At 55.2% G+C, this 23,611-nt stretch overlaps 2 protein-coding genes across 25 annotated transcripts in view; both read left to right on the top strand.

The window, feature by feature from the left end:
- Window positions 1-13,983, top strand: part of CACNA1G (calcium voltage-gated channel subunit alpha1 G) — a 62,043-nt gene extending 48,060 nt beyond the window's left edge. For 8 of the 21 annotated variants that reach the window (XM_027516736.1, XM_027516734.1, XM_027516730.1 and 5 more), the window contains 12 exons: window positions 3,007-3,158; window positions 3,919-4,028; window positions 4,734-4,867; window positions 5,153-5,223; window positions 5,350-5,428; window positions 5,520-5,641; window positions 5,978-6,331; window positions 7,029-7,172; window positions 9,078-9,212; window positions 11,068-11,245; window positions 11,574-11,743; window positions 12,902-13,983. In XM_027516736.1, the coding sequence (XP_027372537.1) occupies window positions 3,007-3,158; window positions 3,919-4,028; window positions 4,734-4,867; window positions 5,153-5,223; window positions 5,350-5,428; window positions 5,520-5,641; window positions 5,978-6,331; window positions 7,029-7,172; window positions 9,078-9,212; window positions 11,068-11,245; window positions 11,574-11,743; window positions 12,902-13,642 (2,390 nt within the window). In that variant the 3' untranslated portion in view covers window positions 13,643-13,983. Of the gene's footprint in view, window positions 1-3,006; window positions 3,159-3,918; window positions 4,029-4,733; window positions 4,868-5,152; window positions 5,224-5,349; window positions 5,429-5,519; window positions 5,642-5,977; window positions 6,332-7,028; window positions 7,173-9,077; window positions 9,213-10,432; window positions 11,019-11,067; window positions 11,246-11,573; window positions 11,744-12,901 lie in introns of those variants that run through there. The other 13 variants (XM_027516744.1, XM_027516741.1, XM_027516742.1 and 10 more) reach the window with 4 other exon arrangements.
- A 6,945-nt stretch (window positions 13,984-20,928) lies between these two features.
- ABCC3 (ATP binding cassette subfamily C member 3) overlaps window positions 20,929-23,611 on the top strand; it is a 48,263-nt gene continuing 45,580 nt past the window's right edge. Inside the window, exon 1 of one of the 4 annotated variants that reach the window (XM_027519503.1) lies at window positions 20,929-21,234. In XM_027519503.1, the coding sequence (XP_027375304.1) occupies window positions 21,190-21,234 (45 nt within the window). In that variant the 5' untranslated portion in view covers window positions 20,929-21,189. The remainder of the gene's footprint in view (window positions 21,235-23,611) is intronic. The other 3 variants (XR_003506984.1, XR_003506983.1, XM_027519501.1) reach the window with 3 other exon arrangements.

The following is a 23,611-nucleotide window of genomic DNA, read 5'->3' as shown; positions in this document are numbered from 1 at the left end:
ATCAGGGTACCCAATGGTGTGATGGGGATGAAGCCACACCCACTAGTCTGGAGTTGCTGGAATCAAACGTGTGCACCATACTTCCCTGCCAGCACCTCTGCCACCCTGTGCTGCCCCCAGCAGGAGCAGAACAGCCAGATCCCAGGGAAAGGCTGAAGGGAAGAGTCTGCTTATCAGGAAAAAGACCTGATGAGACACCTCGGTCCAGCCCAGCTTCCAAGTGGAGGGAGAAAACGGGGCTGCCTCCAGCACCAGGTCGGCTCCCCTCGGCCTCCTGTGGCACCTGCCTCCAACTTGCCCTCTCTCCTTTTACCAGGACCCACTGATCAGGCCTGGCTACAGCAGCTGAAGTTGGCCTCTGTCGTGGGGGCTGGTGTCCCTAGGAGTGACCCCTGCCTTCCTCCTATTCCACCACTCCCCTTTGCAAACCCTCTGCCCTGGCTGTGCCTCGGGCTCTCAGTGACCCCTACTAACTCACTGTGCCTATGGCTCTCACTCACAGCCTTGTGCCCCCTCCTGCGCCTCTCCTCTACTCCCGCCCCTGACTGGGGGCTGGGCAGTCCTGGGGGGTGCTCTTCTCCTCACTGCCTGCCTCTGGTATTTTCTCTGCCTAAGGTAACTCATACAGGTAGGAGGCAGGGAGACAGGGCCAGGGTAGCCGAAGTGCCAGTGACCACTGGTCAAGATCCCCTCCTGGGCTACAGCTGGAGCTGGTAGAGCAGCAGGCCCACCCAAGGCTCTGCCCAGGGGGTCTCAGTTTCTTCTCTGAGCCCGGGTTCTTGCCTGCAGAACCGAGGGCCAGGGACAAAACAGATGACATCATCCGGAGCGCAATAGTGAGAGCCTTTGGGCAAACTTCGAGGGCACCCTCTGGGCCAAAGCCCCAAGGCTCTGTGTCCAAACCCACCTGGCAGCTGGTGAGGGGCTCTTCAGGTACTGGCTTGGTCGCCTCCTTACAATGTGTACATAACTAACTTTTTGATGGGCCTCCTCTCTCTCTCTGTAAAACAAAGGGATTGGCCAAGGAGATGCTTATCAGGTTGGCCCTGGTGCACTTTGGACCTGGGCTCTAATGGAGGGATTTCTGGCAGCCTTGGCACCTGCTGCTCTGGGGTCAGGGCTGAGGGTAGAGGGGTTCTGTACACACCTCAAGGGCCTGGGACTGGTCTCTGTGAACAGATGCCCTGCCTCAGTCGTCCTACCCCACCTTCCCTCTGGGCCTCCACCTGCTCCTTGGCTCCTAGAGCAAGACCAGGAGGAGGCAGCAGCAGCTCCATCTGGCCTGGGGCTGCCTACATGGACAGACTGGGGTGACAGGGGAGGGGGGACTCTCTAACCTGTCCTCTGCATTGTCTCAGCTAATAACAGGGCTAATAAGGAGCCGCTTTTTCTAACCTAATTGTATTCAAACATTTTAGTTAATTCTCCATTCATATTTTAGCATAATGGGATCGAGTGCTCTCGGCACTTATGGAGATTAATGCAGAGAAAGAGTTCCAGCTGCTAAGGCAACGCTGGGCGACTAGCGCCCTCTTGTTCTGTGGGTACTGAAGGAAGGAAGGAAGAGGCTGGCTCACCAGGTCTACCTGCCGTGATCGCATCGTTGTGTGGATGACCTGTGGCCTTATGTTGTCCCCTGTCCCTGGCCTCTCCACCCCCATCTCCCTGGGGGCCCAAAGGGCCGCCTGAGCAAAGTCATGGTTGGCTGGCCCATCTCTGGAAACAAAAATATGGCCTAAAGCACCCTACAGTGCACCAGAACACTGGGACTTTCTGCCTCTCGGTTATCCACACCTCAAGGCTGATGCTGGAGCGCGGCAGCTGGTGAGGCTGAATGGGAGCTCTCGGGTACTCTTCTTCCTTCGGCCTTTGGTGGGGGTCCACCCAGGCCACTCCTTGCCTCAGTTTACCTCTCTGTTTAATAGTCCTGCATGGGAAAGGACAGTTATAACCAAACTGGTCTGAGCCTAAGCTTCCTGCCGCCCTGGCACAGTCCTCAGAGGCTACAGCCCTGGCTGGCTTCCGCCGTAGACTTCCTGAGGGGGAAGAGCTGTCTGGGACCTGAGGTTGCCCCAAGGCCCCCATGCGGTGCCTCTTCTTTCTTTGTGGCTGCCTCTGATGACATGTATCCCCAACTTGGTATGGCCTTTCCTCACACCTGGAGGAGGGGCCCCCTGTAATCTCCTGCCCCCAGATTTGTTCTGCCTGCTTAGTAGGTCAACCTGGTATGATAATTTTTATAACTAAGTGGTTCACTAATTACAAGAGAAATACGATGCCTCTGACAGATCTCAGACAGTGCTTCCTGCTTCCAGCCCAGCCTGCAGGGGAAGCTGCCCTGGTCCCCAGGAGCAGACTGGGCACTGCCTCATTAGAAACTGGGTGAGCCCTGTGGCCTCCCCTCTGCCCTCTCCCGAATGAGGGTTCAGGAGTCCCAGGCCCTGCCCCCACCGTGGGAGGCCCTCTGAGCGGGTCAGTGCAGTCAGCCAAGAAGACGTCCAATTTCCAATCTCCAGTTTTATCTCCAAATCCCAGCTCTGTTGTAATCTCCTCTGCTCCCCTCAAGAGTCTAAGCTCGGTAAAGGAGTAAGAGCCTTCACCTCTCCATTGATGGAGCTTCCTCTGAAGCCAATAAGATCAGTTGTTTTTCGTCTATTGATCAGACCTTACTGCAGAACACCAAGTCGAGGGTGTTACGAGGGGCTGCTGGATTTTGGAGGCTGCCTCGGGGAGGGGGCTCACCCGGTGTCTACTGTGGGTGGGGAGCTCCGCATGTCCTGACCCCTTCTGTGCCCAACCACAGCCAGTAGAACAAATGCTTGAAGGGGAAACACCAAGAGAGGGGCTCCTGCCCAAAAAGAGCAGTACGTGGAGCGCGAGGATGCTGATGACGCTGGAATGTTTCAGCTCTGGCATTAGAGGCTGGTGGCTGTCAGGGACTGTGGGTGGAGGGGGCACAGTGGACGGGGCCCAATGGCTGCTCTGTTCTCCCTGCTGCCCCACCAGAAGCCCAGTGCAAACCCTACTACTCAGACTACTCCCGCTTCCGGCTCCTCGTCCACCACCTGTGTACCAGCCACTACCTGGATCTCTTCATCACGGGTGTCATTGGGCTGAACGTGGTCACTATGGCCATGGAGCACTACCAGCAGCCCCAGGTAGGACTGAGTGACCGGCCCTCTGGGCCCCACCTCGTCATGAGCCTGTGGGTGAAGCTAACCCAGCCCGAGTCAGGGCACCTCGGGCCAGTGCTTGGCCCCCTACAGGGGATCCTCTGGCACCACTTGCAGGGACTTGTGAAGGTCAGTCTTGTCTTGGTTTTACAGGTGAGGACAGTGAGGCTCAGAGAGGTTAGTTGACTTGACCAACTAACTGGGAAGTGAAGGACCTGGATTCTTCACCCAGCAGATAGTTGTTACCTTAAATAAATAAAGATGTTCAGTGTTCTTGACCTGTGAGGATACAGAAGGCAGATCTGTGTCTACTCTTTTGGAATTTAGATTCTAGTCAGTATCCAGCTCCAGACCTCACCTGTGCTCTTGCTACTTCTGAAATCAGCTTCCATCATCTGCCTTCCACATCTTAGTTCTCCCATCTGTAAATAGGGACACTGAATTGACAACGCAAAGACCCCTTTCACTTCTAGCATTCCGTGCCTTCCAGCACATTCTCATGTGATCTCCTCACCATCCCTCAAGGAGAGAGATCTTTCAACACAGAGTTTGGATCATACCTGTGAATGAGAAACCTCCTCTGTCCTAGAGTGGTGGCCAATGATCAGCCATCATGGTGAGAAGGGAGCAAAGTTCCCCTTAGACTCACCCTGTCTCCCAGATCTGGGAGGAATGATGGAAGGATCAGGACGGGCATCTTCCCTGGGCCTTAAGAGATCTTGCATCTTGCCCCCATCCCTGCCAGATCCTGGATGAGGCTCTGAAGATCTGCAACTATATCTTCACTGTCATCTTTGTCTTGGAGTCAGTTTTCAAACTGGTGGCCTTTGGCTTTCGACGGTTCTTCCAGGACAGGTAAGGGGAGTAGGGGTGAGGGATGGAGGAGTGGGCACATGTTTCCCAGGGAGATGCCCCAGAGGATCTAGTGCCTGAAGACCTTTCTTGACTCTTGGGGTTCAGACTCCACTCCAGGACCTATGCAGGGCTGATGGTGCAGTGTGGGTGGGGGGATATCCAGGGCCCGGGAAATGGGAGGGGAGAAAGGGAGCCTGCTGAGAAAGGGCCTGGGAACAGCAAAAATCAGTGTGGCCTAGACTGGAGCCAGACTGCCTGGACCAGATCTGAATCCTGGCTCTACCATTTAGACGCTGGTAACTTTGGGTAAGTTACTTAAGTTACTTAATCTCTCCCAGTTTCTTCAGCCATAGAATGGGATATAATAACTGTATCTACATCACAGAGTTGTGAAGATTTTGAGTTCCTATTTGTAAAGTCTATCAAATAGCACTTGACACAGAGCAAATACCATAAAAGTACTAGATAAAACAGCAAATGAATGAAGATGAAAAGCAGAGGGGCTAGAACTAAAGTCCTAACCCTACCTGTGGTACCACCTGGCTGTGTGACCGTAGCTAAACCACACCTTCTCTGCAGGATGGACAGGCTGGACAGGCTGACCTCCACTCTCCTTTCTGTGGCTGAGAATGTGCCACTCACGTTGCCACAACTACCCCCTCCTCTGCAGTGCCCCCTTCAGGGAGCTGTGTCCTGGGCTTTCAGGTGGAACCAGCTGGACCTGGCCATTGTGCTGCTGTCCATCATGGGCATCACACTGGAGGAGATTGAGGTCAATGCCTCGCTGCCCATCAACCCCACCATCATCCGCATCATGAGGGTGCTGCGTATTGCCCGAGGTCAGTGCCAGCTGCCTGCCCACCATGGCCACTCTTCCGGAGTGACCTGCTCAAGGGGAGACAGCAGAGGTCAGCTCTGACTGGCTAGGGAGGAGGAGGGTGTGGGTTCCATGAGCCTTTCTTCTAGCCTCTGCCTAAGGGGAAGGGTGGGGGTGAAGCCATGGCAGCCTGGCTGGCTGGGGCTGGCTCTCCCACCAGCCCCAGCCCCGGCCCTGGCCCTGGCTCCACCAGCTGTGTGACCTGGGACCTAGAAGGGCTAGCTCATGACATTGCTCTGTTCTGCAGTGCTAAAGCTACTGAAGATGGCTGTGGGCATGCGGGCACTCCTGGACACAGTGATGCAGGCCCTGCCCCAGGTAGCTGGGAGGTGGGAGTGGGTGGGAAAGGTCCTCTCGGGAAGGAGAGGGTGCTCTCCAAAGGGGTGGGGGGAGCTGGCTCAGAGATCTAGCGGCACCTTTTCCATTGCTTTTCCTCTCTTCCAGGTGGGGAACTTGGGACTTCTCTTCATGTTGTTGTTTTTCATCTTTGCAGCTCTGGGCGTGGAGCTCTTTGGAGATCTGGGTGAGTTGGGGTAGGGAGGGCAGAGGAGCCAGGGCTGGAGACTCAGGGACTCCTGGGCTAACTAAGCCTCTCTCCCTTCCCTCCTCCTCAGAGTGTGATGAGACGCACCCCTGCGAGGGCCTGGGCCGGCATGCCACCTTTCGGAACTTTGGCATGGCCTTCTTGACCCTCTTCCGAGTCTCCACAGGTGACAACTGGAATGGCATCATGAAGGTGAGAGCCCCCCACAGTGAGGCCCCTCCCAGGGCTGGCTCTGGCCTCAAGGAGACGGCCCCACTTCTTGGCTCAGGTGGCACTCGATGTGAATAAAAGCATGTAACCTTCCACCCTCCATGCTGGAACACTCCGGGACTCCCTCTCCCCAAGACATTCTCTAACTCACACCTCCCAGGACAGTGGCTCATGCTCTTTTGCCCCTCGGACACCATCACGCCCTCCTCCTGCCCTTCCTTGTTCCCCTGCAAAGCTCTGTGACACTGGAGACCTGACTTCCTGTGAAAGCTCTGCCCACTGCCCTCCCAACCTCACTCCTCTAACCTGCCTCCCCAGGACACCCTCCGGGACTGTGACCAGGAGTCCACCTGCTACAACACGGTCATCTCCCCCATCTACTTCGTTTCCTTCGTGCTGACAGCCCAGTTTGTGCTGGTCAACGTGGTCATTGCCGTGCTGATGAAGCATCTGGAGGAGAGCAACAAGGAGGCCAAGGAGGAGGCCGAGCTGGAGGCTGAACTGGAGCTAGAGATGAAGACGCTCAGCCCACAAGCCCCCTCACCACTGGGCAGCCCCTTCCTCTGGCCTGGGGTCGAGGGCCCCGACAGCCCTGGCAGCCCCAAACCTGGGGCCCCACATGCCACACCCCACACTGGAGCAGCCTCCCGCTTCTCCCTGGAGCACCCCATGGTGAGCAGAGACCCCCGCTCCGCCTCTAGGGAATGTGGAACAGAGACGGGTGGTGTGGGTGCTCAGTTGGTGGGTGGCGCACAGGGAGCAGGCAGCAAGCAGACCCTAGGGCTCCTCCTGAATCACCTGACCCTCCTGCCTCGATGTGGAGAGGTAAGCAGGCCCTTGGCTGTCCCCAGAGATGGCTGCCCACACTTGCAGCGTGGGGCCACCCCAGCAAGCCACTGGCACACTTGCTGGCTCATCTGTCCCGGTGCCTCCAGCTTGGCTGGGACTTCCCTTCCTGGCTTTTAGGGTCAAGGTTATTTTCTGTTTCCTACCTGTTTCTCTCTTACCCTTGCCCTGATTTTGCCAGACGTCTTTCCTCCCCCACCCTCAACCTGCCTGATGCCATCTCTCAATCCTTCTTCCTGATCTTTTCTTTCTTTCCCCTTCTCTCCCTCTGGGCTCCCCTGTTTTCCATCTCCTATCTCTCCTTCCTCCTCCCACACCTCTCTCTTGCCCACCTTCCCCACTGCCCCCTTTCTCTCTCTCTCTATTGTTATTGTTATGTGTGTGTGCGCATATGTGTACGTATATGTGACTTCCTCTTTTTCTCTGTCTCTTCTCAATCCCTGCCACGACACTTCCCATCACTGCTCCTCTGACCCTCACTCCCCTGACTCTTTGGCTCCCCTTATGGGCTGGTCCTCCCCAGGACAGACAGCTGTTTGACACCATATCCCTGCTGATCCAGGGCTCCCTGGATGGGGAGCTGAAGCTGATGGACGAGCTGGCAGGCCCAGGGGGCCAGCCCTCTGCCTTCCCTCCTGCCCGCAGCCCAGGCGGCTCCGACCCACAGGTTACTGTGTCCCTGTGCTGTGCCCCTTCCCCTGACTGTGCTGGGCTGTGCCATGCTGTGCCATGCTTCTGGGGAGGTGGGGCTGTCTCCTGCCCACTGGGTGTTTGGGGAAAAAACAGCTTTACCTCAGTTGAACTGGGCGTGGCAGGAGGTGGCCAGGGGTTCTTCAGGCTGAGATCCACCTCTGGAACACATAGTTGGAAGGTAGGGATGCTGAGATAACACTTTGGAGGGAGAAGAATAGATGGAGGAGGGGTTTGGAGAGGGTAATCGTCAGAAAGAACCCGGAAGAAAAGAGGAGCAGAAGACGAGTTGGCAGTGGGTTAGCAGATGGTCAGAATGACGAACAAGATCCAGGAGAGAGGTGCTTTGGGGATGAGTGCAGGTGGCTAGGGGACCCACTGAGGGACATGTCTTAGGCCACAGTCTGCTTCTTCCCTGTATCCATTGCCCTCCCCACTAGTTCTGTTTGGTGGGCTTTTAAGCTATAGAAAGCGCTGGGCACGGTGGATGCTATCTGCAGCCAGTGGCTTCTGACCTGGCCCTGAGAGGGGATGGAAGGCTCTGGTCAGGAGTGGGTTCAAGGACCTCGTTTGAAATAGGACTTGGCTTCTTCCCCAAGCCTTGCATCTTCCCACAGCAGCACATGCTTTTCTCCTCCAGTCCCATCTCAGTGCAGTCTTCTGCTTCCTGGGGTTCTCTTCCTTCTCCTCCTGGGACCTGTCTCACCACCTGTGACCCCCTCCACTTGGAGGTGCACCCCAAAACCCTCCTCCTAAGTCAGGGACTGCAGGAAAGCCCCTGGTAGACCCAGAGTGGAAGCAAGGAGACAAGTTTCAGCTGTAGATAGAAAGCCTAGTGTTCCATGGGCCATGATGGATGATGGAGTGGGCAGGCAGGTTCCCAGTACCTGGGACACCTGTTAGCCTGATCAAAGAAATGGACGGTGATCCTTAAATAGGAAGGGACCTTGCTCTAGGGTTCCTGACCTCTTGTTGGATTCAGGCTCAGATAGACTATAGGGTCCTGAACCTGGCAGTGACCTAGAATGGTCCCTGAGAGATCAAGTCCATTCCTGAGTCCTCTCATCCTGAAGGAAGGTCATGGGGAAAGGTGCTGGGGGAGAAGAAGATGTTGAGAAGGTGACCAGGCAGTCAGCTCATCTGGGAGGCATGGCCCCACTCTCCCCCAGGGTCTTGCAGGCACTGAAGCCCAGCTGCAGATCCCAGGTGAGCCAGCCAGATGGGGTACTAGCCCAACTGAGTGTGCCCAATTCAGGCCAGCGACAGGAGAGCCCTCCCAGAACCCAGGCTGGAAAGGGCAGGTGGAGGAGGGCCCAGGAGGGGAGATGCCAGCATTCGGGGGCAGGCCAAGTCCTGCCAGGCTTTTGGAAGCAGAGGGAATAGGCAGAAAGCGGTCGTCAGGCTGGCAGCTTTGTCCCCAGCACCCCCTACGCTGCTCTGTCTTGCTGGGAGCAGAGAGGCGCTTTGCGGGCCTTTCTTCTTCTTTTTTTTTTTCTGGTATCTTCTTTATAAGAGTCAGAAGCCCTCCCAGCTCCCTGCTCCCTCCCTGGATGGTGTCATGTGGGAGGGGCTGTCAAGATTCCTGCCGCATCTTTAGAACGTGTTTCCATGTCTCCTCGCTTTGTCAGTGTTTGCTCCAGCTCTCTGGCGCCTGTGCAGCCTCTCTGATCAGAGCAGGGGTTTGAAGTAGGGGTGGGGGGGAGGTGCTCTCAGTTTACTTGGGAAAGGGGTGGGAAGAGAGAAAGGAGGGACTTACTCCTTATGCTCTGTGAACAATGGGAAAAGAGGGGCTCTGTGTGTGTGTGTGCATGTGTGTGTGTGCACATGTGAGAGCACGCACTGTCCTGGTTTCTTATGCCTGATCATCTCTCTCCCTGTCTAGATCCCTCTAGCTGAGATGGAGGCTCTGTCTTTGACGTCAGAGATTGTGTCTGAACTGTCCTGCTCTCTAGCTCTGACGGATGACTGTCTGCCTGATGACACTCACACACTCTTACTTAGTGCCCTGGCGAGCAATGTACATACACACAGCCCCCCCGCTGCTCCCCAGCCCCCCCAGGGGCAGGCTGACTGCAGGGGCTCCGGATCCCTCCCCCTCACTCTGCCGCCAGCCCTACCCAGAGGCAGCACTTAGTGTCCCAGGCTTTACTAAGGTCCCCCACTGTGGACAAAGAAATAAGATTTAACTGGGGCCTTGCCCAGAGGGCCCAGGGGCAGCAGTTGTGGAAGGGTTAATCCAGATACCCAAGAGTGACCGAGCTCAACTCAGAGGTGTTATCAGACAGCTGACCAGCATGCCTGTCTGGCCACAGAGTTGGTTTGTGTATTTGGAGCCCCATGCAGGCCAGCCCTCCCCCTCCCTGCACCCCTCCTTCCCACCTCCCCTTCCCACCTGCCCCCAACATGAGCCATTCACCAGCACACAGGGGTGAGAGGCACATCCCTGCTGCTACCACCATGCCCTCTCCACCCAGGGCAGGGGGTGGGGGGGCGTTCCTGTCTCCCCTGTCCCTGTCCCTGGGTGTTCCCACATCCGGAGGGGCTTCTTTGTGTTCTGACAGCTTCTCCACTTTTACCCGGCTCTCCCATCCACATCTAACAGTGAGCAGCCCCCTCCTCCCTACCTTCCCCTCCTCTTGGCACTTAAGGAGGGACAGGGGCCCATTTCTCACAGCAGGGCTCTGTTGACCATAGACTCGGGGTCCCTGGGGGTCTTGGAGTGGTTGGCAGAAGTGGAGCCTGGGGCTGAGAGAGGAAGCAGAGGATCCAGACTGTTTTCTGACAGTCATTCTCAGGCCTGCTGGGACTACTTACCTGGCTGAGTCTGCAAGGGGACAGGAATCTACGGCCTCTCTGAGAACTAGGAATGGACATGAGAAACAGGAATGAGAACTAGAGATGGAGAAATCTCCTGGGAACAAATCTTGTTTCCCTCCATTTGGGGTCAAAAGCTGATGACTGCCTTTCTTTGAAATACAATTTTAAAAAATCCACTCTCATTTCTAGTCTGTCCACTAAGGGAGGACCTGAGACCATGGTATCCAGGCCTTGCTCACCACCCACCACCTGCCAGAGTCATTGTTTAATTAAAGAGAGGTGGGGCGGTGGGTAAACCAGCTGTGAGCCATCCCCTTAGTGTTCAACCGTCACTCAGCTCACATTAACCCAGCCCTTGTCTAGTGCTGGGTGCTGCAGCTGCATTAAGAACTGGATGATGAAACAGCCTCTGTTCTGCAGGGAGTCTCTGGCTGCCTCCTCTTCTACTCATTGGGAAGGTCCTCCCCGACTCATCAGTCCCCCCACAGCCCCAGCGCAGTAATTGAGATAGGGAGTATGTGCGTGTTAAGTCGCTTCAGTCGTGTCCGACTCTTTGTGACCCTATGGACTGTAGCCTGCCAGGCTCCTCTGTCCACAGGATTCTCCAGGCAATCTCCAGGTGGGATGCTGAGGGCGGCTGGTGCTATTAGCTTTTAACTCTCCACTGTGCAGCTTCAGAGCCTCTCAGTGAGGCCTTGAGTATGAGCTCTTGGGCTGCCTGCAGGGCTGGGGGCTGGGGGCTGCTCTCCCTCCTCCTCACCTCTCCGTCATCCCCGGTGGGAAGCTCCAAGATGTAGTATGAATAGTTTTCTGGGGGCAGGGCATCCTCCTACCCACTTCCTCTCTGTATTTGGAAGGCTCATCCATGTGTCTGGTCCTTCTCCCCAACCACATTCATCCCATCACCACCTTGTCCAGGGAGGGGATGGGGGCCAGGGTCTGGATGAGGTGGTGGGCTTCTGAGTCCCATCACCTAGCTCTGCCTCAGTTACCCAATTTGATGCCCCTCTTCCTCCTATTTCCTCCCCCCATGCCCTTCACTGTTCCTTTTGCAGATGGAGTCCCACCCTGAGGAGGTGCCCGTCATGCTAGGACCAGATCTGCTGACTGTGCGCAAGTCTGGGGTCAGCCGAACGCACTCTCTGCCCAATGACAGCTACATGTGCCGGGATGGGAGCACTGCCGAGGGGTCCCTGGGACACAGGGGCTGGGGGCTCCCCAGAGCTCAGTCAGGTACCAAAGCTGGGGGCAGGCCCACTTGGCTCACACTGGGAGATCCGTCCTTGCCTAAGCTCAGTCCTGCTGTCTGGAAGTAGGGGTACTGAGGCAGCCAAAGAGGCCTCTCCTACCTCTGAGGATCCCCCAGGCTGAAGGGGTCAGCTTCCCCTGCCTGGGGGAGCCCCCAGCCTGAGGGGAGCGGCTTTCAATCCAGGGTGGGGATGGGGTGGTTAAAGCAGAGGCCCCAGTTGGGGAAGAGTGGATAGTTGATGGGAGGGACTCAGGTGGGGGCCAGCACATTGACTGTCCAGGTCTTCTCTCTCCCCGCCACCTCCCCTCACAGGCTCCATCTTGTCCGTCCACTCCCAGCCAGCAGACACCAGCTACATCCCGCAGCTTCCCAAAGATGTGCCCCATCTGCTCCAGCCCCATGGTGCTCCCACCTGGGGCACCATCCCCAAATTGCCCCCACCAGGCCGCTCCCCTTTGGCTCAGAGGCCACTCAGGCGCCAGGTGAGCTGGTATAGTGGATGGGCACGGGCCGGGGCTGGCCTCTCTGCTGGGAATCCTAGGCTGCTGGTGATGATGAGGCTTGCCACTTCCATTCTCCCAGCGAACATTGTGTGCCAATAGTGCGCCAGACTGAGTTCTAGATGCTGGGGACACAATTCTAGGCAAAGCAAAGTGGTCTGTGTCCCCTTGGGGGCACAGAAGAAGCCAGAGAGCAGAGGGGGTCACGGTTGTCCAGGGACACATGTCAGGTTGGAAATAGACCCTGGGTCTCTGGATTCCCTTTCCATGGGCAGAGCTGCCCCACAAGTCTCTGTACTTGTAGACCTAGCTAAGGGGCACAAGGCATGTTCTGGTTGTCTCCACTTTTGGTGACTCCCAGGGCCCAGCTTCCAGATCCCACACTCAAGGAGCACAGAGCAAAGGCTCGGGTAGCCAGGTGAGGCCTGTCTGCCCCTCTGTGACAAGGCCGCTGCTCATGCTGTGTGTGTCCCAGGTATGAGGATAGCTACCTGAGCATCTGCTTTAATCCCTCACCTTTGGGAGCAGCCACAGTCCTCAGCTGCTTCTCAAATATTCACTGAGCAGCCTCCATGTCTGGGCACTGGGGACCGGGACAAATGAGACAGCGCCTGCCCTCTGGAGCCCACGGTATAATAGCAGAGACAAGTACCCCATCAGGTCACTGCAGCAACAGGGTGCTCACGTGTGTGGTACAGCAGAGAGCAAAGAGGAAGGAGTCAGTTTTACTTTGGGGTAAAGATGGTCGGGTATTACATCACAGAGTACTTGAGCCCATAAAGTCAAAGGATGCTTGCCATTTGGGAAGGGTATGTAAGGCCAAAGAAATAGCCTGTGCAGAGGCTAGGAGGCGTGAAGGAGATGGCTGGGGAGCAGGGCTGGCCCAGTGCTTTCTGGGATCACGTGGGTTGGGAGCTGCATGGAGCAATTCCTGCAGGCCTGGGGTGGGGACACAGTGGACAACAGACAGCAAATAGTGCATGACCCCCATCTCCCAGTAAGAGCAGACACTGAGAATCCCCGCTTAGGGTGGTCCTGCAGCTCCATGGAGGGGAAGGAGGAGTGGTCTGACCTGCCAGGTGGGACAGTTCATGGGGGAGAGGAAGCCTGCGGGCTGAGCCCTCCCCTTACCCCATACAGGCAGCAATACGGACGGATTCCCTGGACATTCAGGGCCTGGGCAGCAGGGAAGACCTGCTGTCAGAGGTGAGTGGGCCCTCCCCGCCGCTGGCCCGGGCCTCCTCCTTTTGGGGCCACTCCAGCACCCAGGCTCAGCAGCATTCCCGCAGCCAGAGCAAGATCTTGAAGCACATGCCCCCGTCAGCCCCCTGCCCAGGCCCAGAACCCAAGTGGGCCAAGGGCCCACCAGAGACCAGAAGCAGCTTAGAGCTGGACACGGAGCTGAGCTGGATTTCAGGAGACCTCCTGCCCACGGACAGTCAGGAGGAAGCCCCGTCTGCACGGGACCTGAAGAAGTGCTACAGCGTGGAGGCGCAGAGCTGCCCGCGCCGGCCGGCATCCTGGCTGGATGAACAGAGGAGGCACTCCATCGCGGTCAGCTGCCTGGACAGTGGCTCCCAACCCGCCCTGGGCCCTGATCCCTCGAGCCTTGGAGGTCAGCCTCTAGGGGGAGCTGGGAGCCGGCCCAAGAAGAAACTCAGCCCACCCAGCATCTCCATAGACCCCCCAGAGAGCCAGAGCCAGGGCCCTAGGCCCCCACCCAGTCCTGGTGTCTGCCTCCGCCGGAGGGCTCCGTCCAGCGACTCCAAGGATCCCTTGGCCTCTGGCCCTCCTGACAGCATGGCTGCCTCGCCCTCCCCAAAGAAAGACGTGCTGAGTCTCTCTGGTTTATCCTCTGACCCAGCAGACCTGGACCCCTGAGTCCTGCCCCACTGTCCCACTCACCTCTCTCCACTGAGTGCCAAATCCTAGCTCCTCCTCCTGGGCTGTATTCCTGAAAGGTTCCAAATGGGCACCGAGGAGGTGCTCCTCCTTGCCTCAGTGGCGCTGGGCACCGGCAAGCAGAATTTCCAGAGTTAACAGCAGCAGCCCCAGCTCTGGACAGCCCTGGCCACCTTGGCTCCAAGTGGAGAGAGAGGCCCAGCAGAGCTGAGGTTCCCGACACCAGGAGCTGTTGGGAGAAAGCAATACGTTTGTGCAGAATCTCTATGTATATTCTATTTTATTAAATTAATTGAATCTAGTATTTGCGGGATGTACGACATTTTGTGACTGAAGAGATTTGTTTCCTTCTGCTTTTATGTGTCTCAGAATATTTTTGAGGCGAAGGCGTCTGTCTCTTGGCTATTTTAACCTAAAATAACTAGTCTAGTTATGTTCCCTCTTCTTGCAAAGCACAAGCTGGGATCGAGAGTGCATTACAGCCTTGACGGGGGCCCATCTTCAGTGGAGAGCAAGAACCATTTTGGAAACTGTAATGTAACTTATTTTTTTCCTTTAATCTTGTCATCATTTTCTGTAGGGAAAAAAAAAGAAAAAGATTTTACAAATGAAATGGAACCTTTTTATATATACATACATACATATCTATATCTATAATAAAGTAATTTTCCAAAATAAAAAGTTAATCACGGTCCAGAATAAAAGCCAAAGAGACAGAGTTAGGTATTTCCAGATGGCAATGGACAAAGACTCCTGGAGATGGGGAGTGGGTGGTGGGGAGGGAAGGGGTCAGAGCTGTGTGTGTGTGTGTGTGTGTGTGTGTGCGCGTGCGCGCGCACACAGTACCCAGAGAGAGGGGGGCGGGACACAGCCTGGCCGCCCAGGGGTGAGGGAAGAGAGAAGCTCCTCTGTTGGTGGCAGGCTGGACAAGCAGGGTATACTCCTGCTTCTATCAAAGCTTTATCGCTTCCTTTTAGCCAGGCAGCTCTGTGAATGTGAGTGATGCCAGATTAAATCTTATTTCTGCTGACAGCTATCAGCCCCACACTGAAAGCTGGAAATTGGCATAATGAAGCTGTTTTGGTTTAATGAGGCTGACTGAGGCTGGGGGAGGCGTCTCAGCTGCTGTAATGGGGATTTGAGGGGTGTTTGTTGGGAGGAGGCAAGTGCTTCTGCGTTTTCCTTCCTCAGGCTTCAGCCAGGGTAACCTGAGTGGTCTGGGTTTCAGCCTGTTGCCCTGGGGGCGTTGGGGGCGCACCAACAGGGCCCTGGCACGGCAGGCACTGCCCCATCAGGGCTGGCAATGGGATTAAGCTATACAAACAGTGAGCTACTCCCTTCTAAGATGAGGGGGCCAGGGCTGGGACCTCTCCGTGGAGTTGATAGGGAGATGGCCCCCTGGGGGGTGATAAATGAGCATCATCAAGGTGTTTACACTGGCTGCTGCTGCCTGCCCAGTGGGAAGGTGCCTGGGGGAGGGGGGCCGTGGCGGGTGGGGGGAGTTGGGGTGAAGGCAGCCAGGCAGTCCGAGGGGAGGAGGTGGGGAGGAGGAGGCGCCAGCAGCATAGCCCAGAACCTCCTTTCTGGTACTACCATAGGCAATATTCTTTTGTCTGAAACAAAATAATGTCATCGTGCCAAGGGCACTAACCACAGGCTCACCCAGTCTGTCCCTGCCAGCCACCCCCGAACATCTGCCCCAACCCCAAACCCTTGAATACGCCTATCCCCTTACCCCTAGCACCTTCAAACCCCAGGACTCTTGAAAGCTGAAAGGCAGCTCGGGCTTGGCAGCTCTCACCCACATCCCCCATTGGAACCTGGAATCCCGGTGACGTGGGGGAGGCTGCTGGATGGTTGGACCTGGAAGTTTTGTCCAACCCAGTATTTTCTAAGCTGGTGAAAGTTTTTCTAACTGCTCTTTTGGACAGAAATAATACCACTCCTTGACACAAACACCTGGTTTCATCCTCTTAGGGTGTGCAATAGCATGAAACTCTTTTTCCTCTGGGCTCTTTGGGTAGGGAGAGGGGGGTTGCATGTAGGAACTGCCTTTAAAAAAAAAAAAAAAAGCAAATCTACACAAAATTCCTAGAGTTTTGTCACCTAGGTCTGTAGATTAAGCTTTTATATTTTGGTAGCATTCTGTAGCTGTCTATTCCTTAATGAAGGTAGGAGATTTGGGGAGGATGTTCTGGGGTCGTTTTTTTCTTCTAATGCTTATTGGAATCTGGGTCAAGGTGAAGCCAGAGAATTGGGCTGCTTCTCCCTCCCCTCAATCCCAGATTTCCCAACCATCCCCTGCCCCCAGGACCCCTCAGAGTTAGAGTGAATATTTCAGGGGAGAGAATTGTGGCCTCTCTGCCAAAAATGTAAAATCTTTATCAATGATGAAAGCTGTTGTGTCTCATTAAAAGGGTTCTGAAGTAGAAATAATGACACTGCTGAATCTTATTAACAGTATGTTATTAACAATCTTAACAACAAGGAAGCTAATCTCATGATGCTTGTCTGGATGGTTATTTGATTCTGCTCTAGGATACATCGGGGGTGGGAAGTGGAGGAGTCTGAAGGAGGCTAGGGTGAGGGGCTGGTGGAGGCAGCAGGTCCTGGACTAGGGCCTCCAGGACAGGGTTGGAATGGCCAGGAGCTTCGGGGCTGTGAGGGCTTTGGGAGGTAAGAAATCTGCTTCTGGCACTTCTACTTTCAGCCTTCTCCTTGTGGGTTCAGAGGAAATTGTGTCAACAGCTACAGGCCCCCATCTCAGGCTTGGCTGCCTCTTTTTCCTCCACCTCAAGGTCCAGGAAAAGGTCTATCTAGGGGCGGGAGGACAAGGAAGAGCAAGCGGAGCGAGCACTAAAAACGATTCCGAGACTCATCTGCAGCCTCTCACCTACTTCTCACAACACCCTAGCAAGCAAAGTACTACTGCTATCCTTTTCCCACGAGGCAATGGGTTGAGAAAGGTTTCAGTGACTTGCCCAAGATTACGAAGCCAGGGGATGGCAGAGCTGAGGTCTTAATCTTGATCTAGCCAACCTCTAGACCACTGACTCCACACTACCCCAGCCTCTGTCCCATTGCGGAAGGTATGGGACATGGTGTGAGGCGTCCTAATCAAAAAATGACTTGCCAGGGAGGACTTTCCCAAAGCAGTCACATTTGTGTTCATGAAAATGTACTCCTGCACTCCCAGTTTGGTGTCCTCAGAGGCTTAGAGAAGCCCATAGCCCTCCACCTTGTGTGGAGAGAGGCTTAACCACAAGGGAACTTATCCCTCAGCTCCAGGTGCCTGGCCAAGAGCTGGCCAAGGCTGACTCTGCAATTTCCCAGTTTCCCAAGTGCTGCCTTTTCCTAGTGTAATGTTCCTCTTGAAGCTCAAGGCACCTGCTCCCCTCCACCTCCTCCCACCCTCTCCTTTGTCTCTTCCTGCCCTCTCCCCTGCCCCACCCAGACCTCTCCCACTTTCCAAACATTGTCACCTCGACGTCACCCTTAATCCCCACCCATCAGAGCCCAGTGTCCATGACCTCCTCTCACCTTTCCGGGGAGGGGGGGGAGGTGGGTGAAGGGCTGTGCAGCAGTGCAGTGAGCACGTTCGCCTTGTGGCACCTTGGTGCCCCTTCTGTAGAGGCACCTAGCCAGGAAGAGGACACCAACACTGATGGTCACCTTCTACAAACAGGGGCTGTGTACATCCCCCATGGGAGGAAACAGGCTTGCAGGGCCAATGAAGGACTCATCTGTGCCTGGAGAATCGCAACCATTGGAGTGCTGAGCCAACGGTGCCCTGTGATCCCAGCCCACAGCCAGTGGACCCAGGACTAATCCAAGATAGTGGTTTCCAGGAGGAGAATTAATTCTCAAAGGCGAGTTTAGGTGTCAATGGGTGTCCTGCTCTGAGGACACAGCAAGGAAGATCAAGGAAGTGGTGGCTCCAGTGAAAACCCAGGAGGGGATTCTGCTAAGAAATGTTGGAATTCTGTGTGTCTTAGCCCTGGTCCAGGTGTGGAAGCTGCTGACTGTGGCTCACCGAGCTAATTAATTCTTCTTGCTTTGAAAACTCCTGAAGCGGGCACAGCAGCCAGGGCTCACACACCTGCCAAATCAGATCAAAGTGCAGACTGGGAGCAGGAGGCCTCCTTGCAGACTCCACAAGTAGGGCCAGTGTAGGCCCCACCAGGCTGGGGTCTGGAGGAATGAGGCCCCACCCACCACACAGAGAAAGAGAGCTAAAGTTTGAGAGCTGGATGTTGGTTTTGGGTTTGGGGGTGCTCCAAGCCTTCAAGAAGTCATGGGGGGTAAAAGAAAATAAGCAGTGAGTGGAGGGGAGAACTGGCAGCCTTTCTGTTCTAATACTTTCCCCCTGTCCTATCAGTTCCGACCGACTCTCCCTGTTTGCAGGATTTCCTGTCTCTGGGTCTCCCTGACACCCACTTTCTCTGCTTTCTTTTCTCTGCTGTCACTGCTGCTCAAAGCTGTACCTTGCAATTATCTTATCTTTCCATCTTTCTGCCAGGAAATTCCCGATGCTGAGTTCCCCTGGGATGCTCGCTGGCAAGGGAGACGCAGCACACTCTCTGTGCATCCTGCGTGGAGCTGCAGTCACCTGGGGAGAGGGGATGGGGCTGGAGCCATTAAAGCTGGGGGCGGTTCGGTCCCTCTCTGTGCTGCCACCCACCCACAGGTCTTTACTGCTGCTCTCAGAAGCCTCAAGCTGGACACATTTTGGGTCTGAAAACTCCAAAGAAGAGTAGACAGTGCTCACTGCTGGGACTGTACCTAATGCTACAGCGGCCTTGCTACTTATGACCTCTTCCAAGGAGACAGGATTACTGTGTAGTCAGTTGACAAGCATTTCCTAAAGACCAACTTTGCCAGGCACTATCCTGGGTGCTGAGGATATAGTGATAAGATTATCCTTGGGAAGTCCTTGGCAATCCAATGGTTAGGACTCCACACTTCCACTGTAGGGGGCATGGTGTTTGATCCCTGGCTGGGGAACTAAGACCCTGCATGCCATGTGGCCAAAAACAAACAAAAAACAAACAATATTATCTTTAAGATGTTCACAGTCTTTTGGGGGAGATAAGCAAGACAATCAGTGATGGAGTACAGGGAGGGAGGGCTGTGCAGAGAAAGGATCCCTCCTCAGGATTGGGGTGGGGGAGGTTCAAGGAAGGCCTGAGGGAGAAGGGCTTGAGTAAAATCTTCAGGGATGAGTAGAGTTTGTCAGGTGCAGAAAGGGAAGTGAGGCATAGGAAGGAGAGTACGCTAAGCAGTCTTGAGGGGGACACAACAGCGAAGGACACAGGAAATTTATCCTGCCCAGAGGATGCATGGAAATAGCCCCGCAGTCAGAAGACATGGAGCTCATCCTGACTCTGCAGGACAAAAGGAGGGCCTCACTTTTCTTGCTTTGGTGAGAATGACCAGCAGCTTAATGTCTAGGAATATTGTAGCTGTTATTCAGTGGTTTTGTGAAAGGAGCCACATTCCATGAGAGGCCAGGAAGGGCAAACTCCCAATGAATGTCTCAAGAGAGAGGGGAGGAAGCAAGGATTGCTAGGTGTCCCACTATGATCTCAATCTTGGAGGCTCCCACCCAGTGCCACAGGCTAGGGAAAGGCTCTCCAGTAGCAAAATGGGAAGGCTGGGGCCGAAAGGGATGGTGCTGCAGCCACAATGCTGAAGGCAGAACCCAAGCGTCCCAGTCCTAAACTAGAGGAAGGGTTGGCGGAGGATTCCCAGCTGCTCCACATAGAAGCCTAGATCAGCAGGATGGAAAGAGACCCTAGGTGGCATCTTGTCCAAGTTGCTCAAGACACTGAGTCCCAGGGATATCAAGGGGCTTGTCACACAGTATATTAAAGATTCTGCCCAAGGCGCGGCAGGGGGTGGAGGTGATTCCGTCGATTTCTGCCCTCGGGGACCTCTCAGACTGGCAAAGAAGACTGATTCTTCACAACTAAATATAACCCGAGACAGACTGTGACAGGAGTGTGAAAACTCTGCAGAGACCGGCTCAGAGATGGAGGGGGCTGGGAGACTGGGTGAGTTGGGGGCGGGGGGCAGACAAAGGGCTAAGAGGACTTGCCCAGTGGAAGGGGAGAGGCCCCAGTCTCCTGCCTGGGGAAGGGGGAGTCTTGTCCACCATGCTCCCACCTCCACCCCTCTCATGCTGGCTCAGATCTCTGTTCTGATAGCCCATGGGTGAAAAGACTTCCTTCTCTGACTTCCTGCCTGCCTGCCCAGAGGGATAGGAGGTGGCTGTGGCTTCTGTGCTATCTCGCTGGCACTCACCTACACCTGCTGGTGAGCAGCCAAGCAAGAAAACATTTTCTTTCAAGAACAAGTTCAGGGAAGGGATCACCTGGGCAGATCCTACAGACAGGAACAAGATTGGGAGGCAAGAGCAGGGAAGAAGTGCTAGGGGAACGGGAGATTCTTTCTCAATCCCAAGAGGGGTGATGAACTGGCTTCTGGGGTCACATTAGGGGAGAGAGGATGACTGGGGGAGTGAGAAATAGAGGGAAGGAGGGGTCCAGAATGGCCAAGCTGTGGAAAGCAGGAGAAGGCGGCCATTGACCGCCCCCCTCCAACAACACATTTTACAGATGGGGAATGTGGTGACTCGGTTTTAGGAGGGATGTGCTAATGTGGGGCCCTTCCTGGAGCCTCACCTGCCCATCTCCCACCCTTACCAGGCTGAAGTGGAGCCTACTAATGTGCCAGGAGATATGCTTGATGCTTTACATACCTTTCACATTTAATCCTCAGAGTAATCCTGTGACATAAGTACCTGGATTATCCTTGTTTTACAGAAATAAAAGTGGAGGCTGAAGCAGCTGGTGCAAAATTAGGGAGGGACAGAATCTCAGGTGGGCAGCTGTTCAAGATAACCATGGGAAGCCACCATCTGGACGATCCTGGGACCCTCGCCCATTCTCTCTCCTTGGGTGTACACATATGCACGCGCGCGCGCACACACACACACACACACACACACACACACACGCGTGCACACTGTGTTGGTCTCTGCCAGTTCCCAGATAACTCACAAGCTCTTCCCATTTCACAGATGAGGAGACTGACATTCAGAGATGAACGTGACAGGGGTTTATTCCCGGAGAGAGTCTTGTTAAATCCCTTTCCACGTTCCTTGACTCCTGGGGGCCCCTCCCCCAGCAGAGTCCGGGAGCGGGTTGGGTGTGTCCTTCTTGGAAACAGCCCCAGCTCCCGCCCTAGCAGCTTCATCTCTCTGGGACTTCTCCCGACGCGGCACAGGGGCCACCTGAGGGAGTTGTCACTGTGTCAGTGGCCTCCGCTCCTGTCCCCAAAACCTTCCTGGAGCCGCACTTTCGGGGAGGCGCTGTCGCAATTCGACCCAAAGGGCCTGGGGGAAGGGCTCGCGGGGGCGGGCCCGGGCGGAACGCCGGGGCGGAGGCGGCTGCAGGCGGTCGCTAGGTCTGTCTGGGGCCGGTAGGCGATAGTGCTCGCCCTCCTCGCAGCCGCGCCCGGACCTCATGGACGCTCTGTGCGGTTCCGGGGAGCTCGGCTCCAAGTTCTGGGTAAGGAGGTGTCCCCGGACTGAGGGCGCGAACTGGCTAGCCCTTACACAGCCCCGGGGAGACGGCGATGTGGTGCGGGGAGGAGGCCTGGGTGGCACCGCCCAAAGCCTGGTCCCTAGTGGCCTCCTGCCCTCCCCAGCCGCATGGCTGAGTCTGGGAAAGCCAAGTACTAGGCTCCTCCAGGGCTCAGTGGGTGGCATCCTGAATTCAGAAGGTGTCCCAGCTTGCCCCCTCACCCTAGTCCCTCTCTGAGGCTGACTGCAGGAGGCAGAAGAGGCATGTGCCCATCCCCAGATGCTGATAACCCTTCAGTACCTGCCCCATGGACTAGGACTTGGATGCCCACCCCGCACCTTGTTGACCAGGTGCTTTGGGAGGCTGGCTGCACTGGGCTTTCCTCTCCTTCAAGGGATCCTGCTTCTTGGAAAGAGTTCCTTCTTTCCTCTGGGCAAGAGCCGCCAGAGAGCAGGCGATCCTCACTGCCCCAGCCACAGGAGTGAGAGGCAGACCTCACTCTGGAGGCAGGGCCCTACAGGTACAGGGTATCAGGATTTCCTGATCCACCCTCTCATTTTACAGATGGGGAAAGGGAGGCCTAGAGACTTGTTCAAAATCAGTCAGTTAGAGCAGTGTAGAGCTGGGATAGAAAAGTAGACCTTCCGCTTCACACACCAAATCTCTTTCTAAGACATTAGGCTGCCTTTCAGGCTGCTGACTGCAGACTCCCCGCTAGTTCAGGCGCAGTCCGTGTAGACAATCCAAGAGCTTTCTTACAGTTTTCAAAACCTGCTCCCCGCAGCTCCCTTGGTCACCATTGCCACTCTGGGAGGCCAAGTGGTGATGCGTCTCCGTTTTACAGATGAACTCAGATTCGAGGTGGTTATCTGGGCCTGCCCAGCGTAGGCTGCTCTCAGATCAGGGCCTCAGAATCCCAATCTCTAAATCTTTCTCCCATTTGAGGTGTCTGTACAGGTGTACTTGGTATTGTATGTGCCTAGTGTGTGTTATGCATGGGTGTGTGCTTGTGTGGGTGCGTGTGCCTGTGTGTGCACATAAGTGTGTGTATACAGTCAGGAACCCTACCCTTGGTCTGTGTTTGGGCTGGGCTGAGGGGAGTTACCTGGATTTTTAAAATGTGGGGCATTGGAATACCTGTAAAAAATGATTTTGGGGGATCACTCTTTTTCTCTGGGTCACTAATTGGTTCATCAGAGATGGTGTGACTTCTCTGTGGCTCTCCTTCTTGCCCAGCCCCACTGGAACCCCATCTTTCATCCAGTTTGATCCAGTCCAGATTCCAGAGATTCCTCCTTTGGCTCAGGAGTAGACTTCCTCTCACTGCCACTTAAGCCTGGCTGATGTAGCCATGGCAGATCACAGTATCTGAGGTGGCCAAGCAGAGGACCTGTAAATCAAGGGGGCAGATGTGCCCAAGCCTCAAGTGCAAGGGCCCCTTGTTCCTGGGTAGACTGTTAACCCTAAGAGCTTAGGACTCTCCCAGGAACAGACTTTAAGGGACCAGGAGTTGGGGAACTCAGGACTCCTTTCCTGTTCTCAGGCCTTCCATGATACTGTAGAATCCAAGTATCAGAGTGTGGGCATGGAGCAGCCAGCCCAGCCCCTCATTACAGAGCTGGGGTAACTGAAGGAAGGGATTTTTCAAGGTCATGTGACAGTCAGCTACGGATTGCTGGACTGGAAAACAGGACCCGGAGATATGGTTCTAACTTTGCCATTGCCTGACTGTGAACCTTTGGGCTTCTGGACTCCCTGGTCCCTGAATTTGCTGTTGCTTATGAGCTATGTGCGCCTCCTCTGAGAACCCCAGGGTCCATGGGAGTCAGCGCATCTATGTTAGGTCCAAGAGGTGACTCCTTTGAGGTCTCTGAGTGGATACCTCAAATGACAAGGGAACTGACCACTCCTCTTCCTGACTTCAATGTCTAAGCACCTTCCATCTTCCACAGTATCTTCGTGGCTCCTGAAAGCTGTTCCAGGCTGTACCCAGTGTGGCTGGTGACTGGAGGTGGGGTGAAGAAAAAGCAGGAAGGTTCCCAGCTCATGCTCTGAGTGTTTGCAGAGCTGAGACAAGGGAGCAGGGTCTGAGGCCTGGAGGCTGGAGCTATAACCTTAGCTCTAGTTCAGTTACCCAAAAGACCTGGAGCTCAGGGCTCCTCGTTGATGCTGTGCTAGTTTGCAGCTCATATTCATTGTGTGTCAGGCATAGTTGTCCCTGAACCTTTTATCTTTGAGGCCTATGGATGACCCACTTTGTTGGAAGTTGGTTCAGGGCAGCCAGAAAATACTTGAGCCAAGGGTGTAAAGCAGGGGCAAGAGAGATGGTTCCGGTCCCTCTGGGCCACTTGTTTATTCTACC

This window comes from Bos indicus x Bos taurus, chromosome 19 (assembly GCF_003369695.1).
Source record: "Bos indicus x Bos taurus breed Angus x Brahman F1 hybrid chromosome 19, Bos_hybrid_MaternalHap_v2.0, whole genome shotgun sequence".
Classification (NCBI taxonomy): domain Eukaryota; kingdom Metazoa; phylum Chordata; class Mammalia; order Artiodactyla; family Bovidae; genus Bos; species Bos indicus x Bos taurus.
Note: the sequence above shows the minus strand (reverse complement) of the source record. Positions and strands in the feature narration are given on the sequence as shown.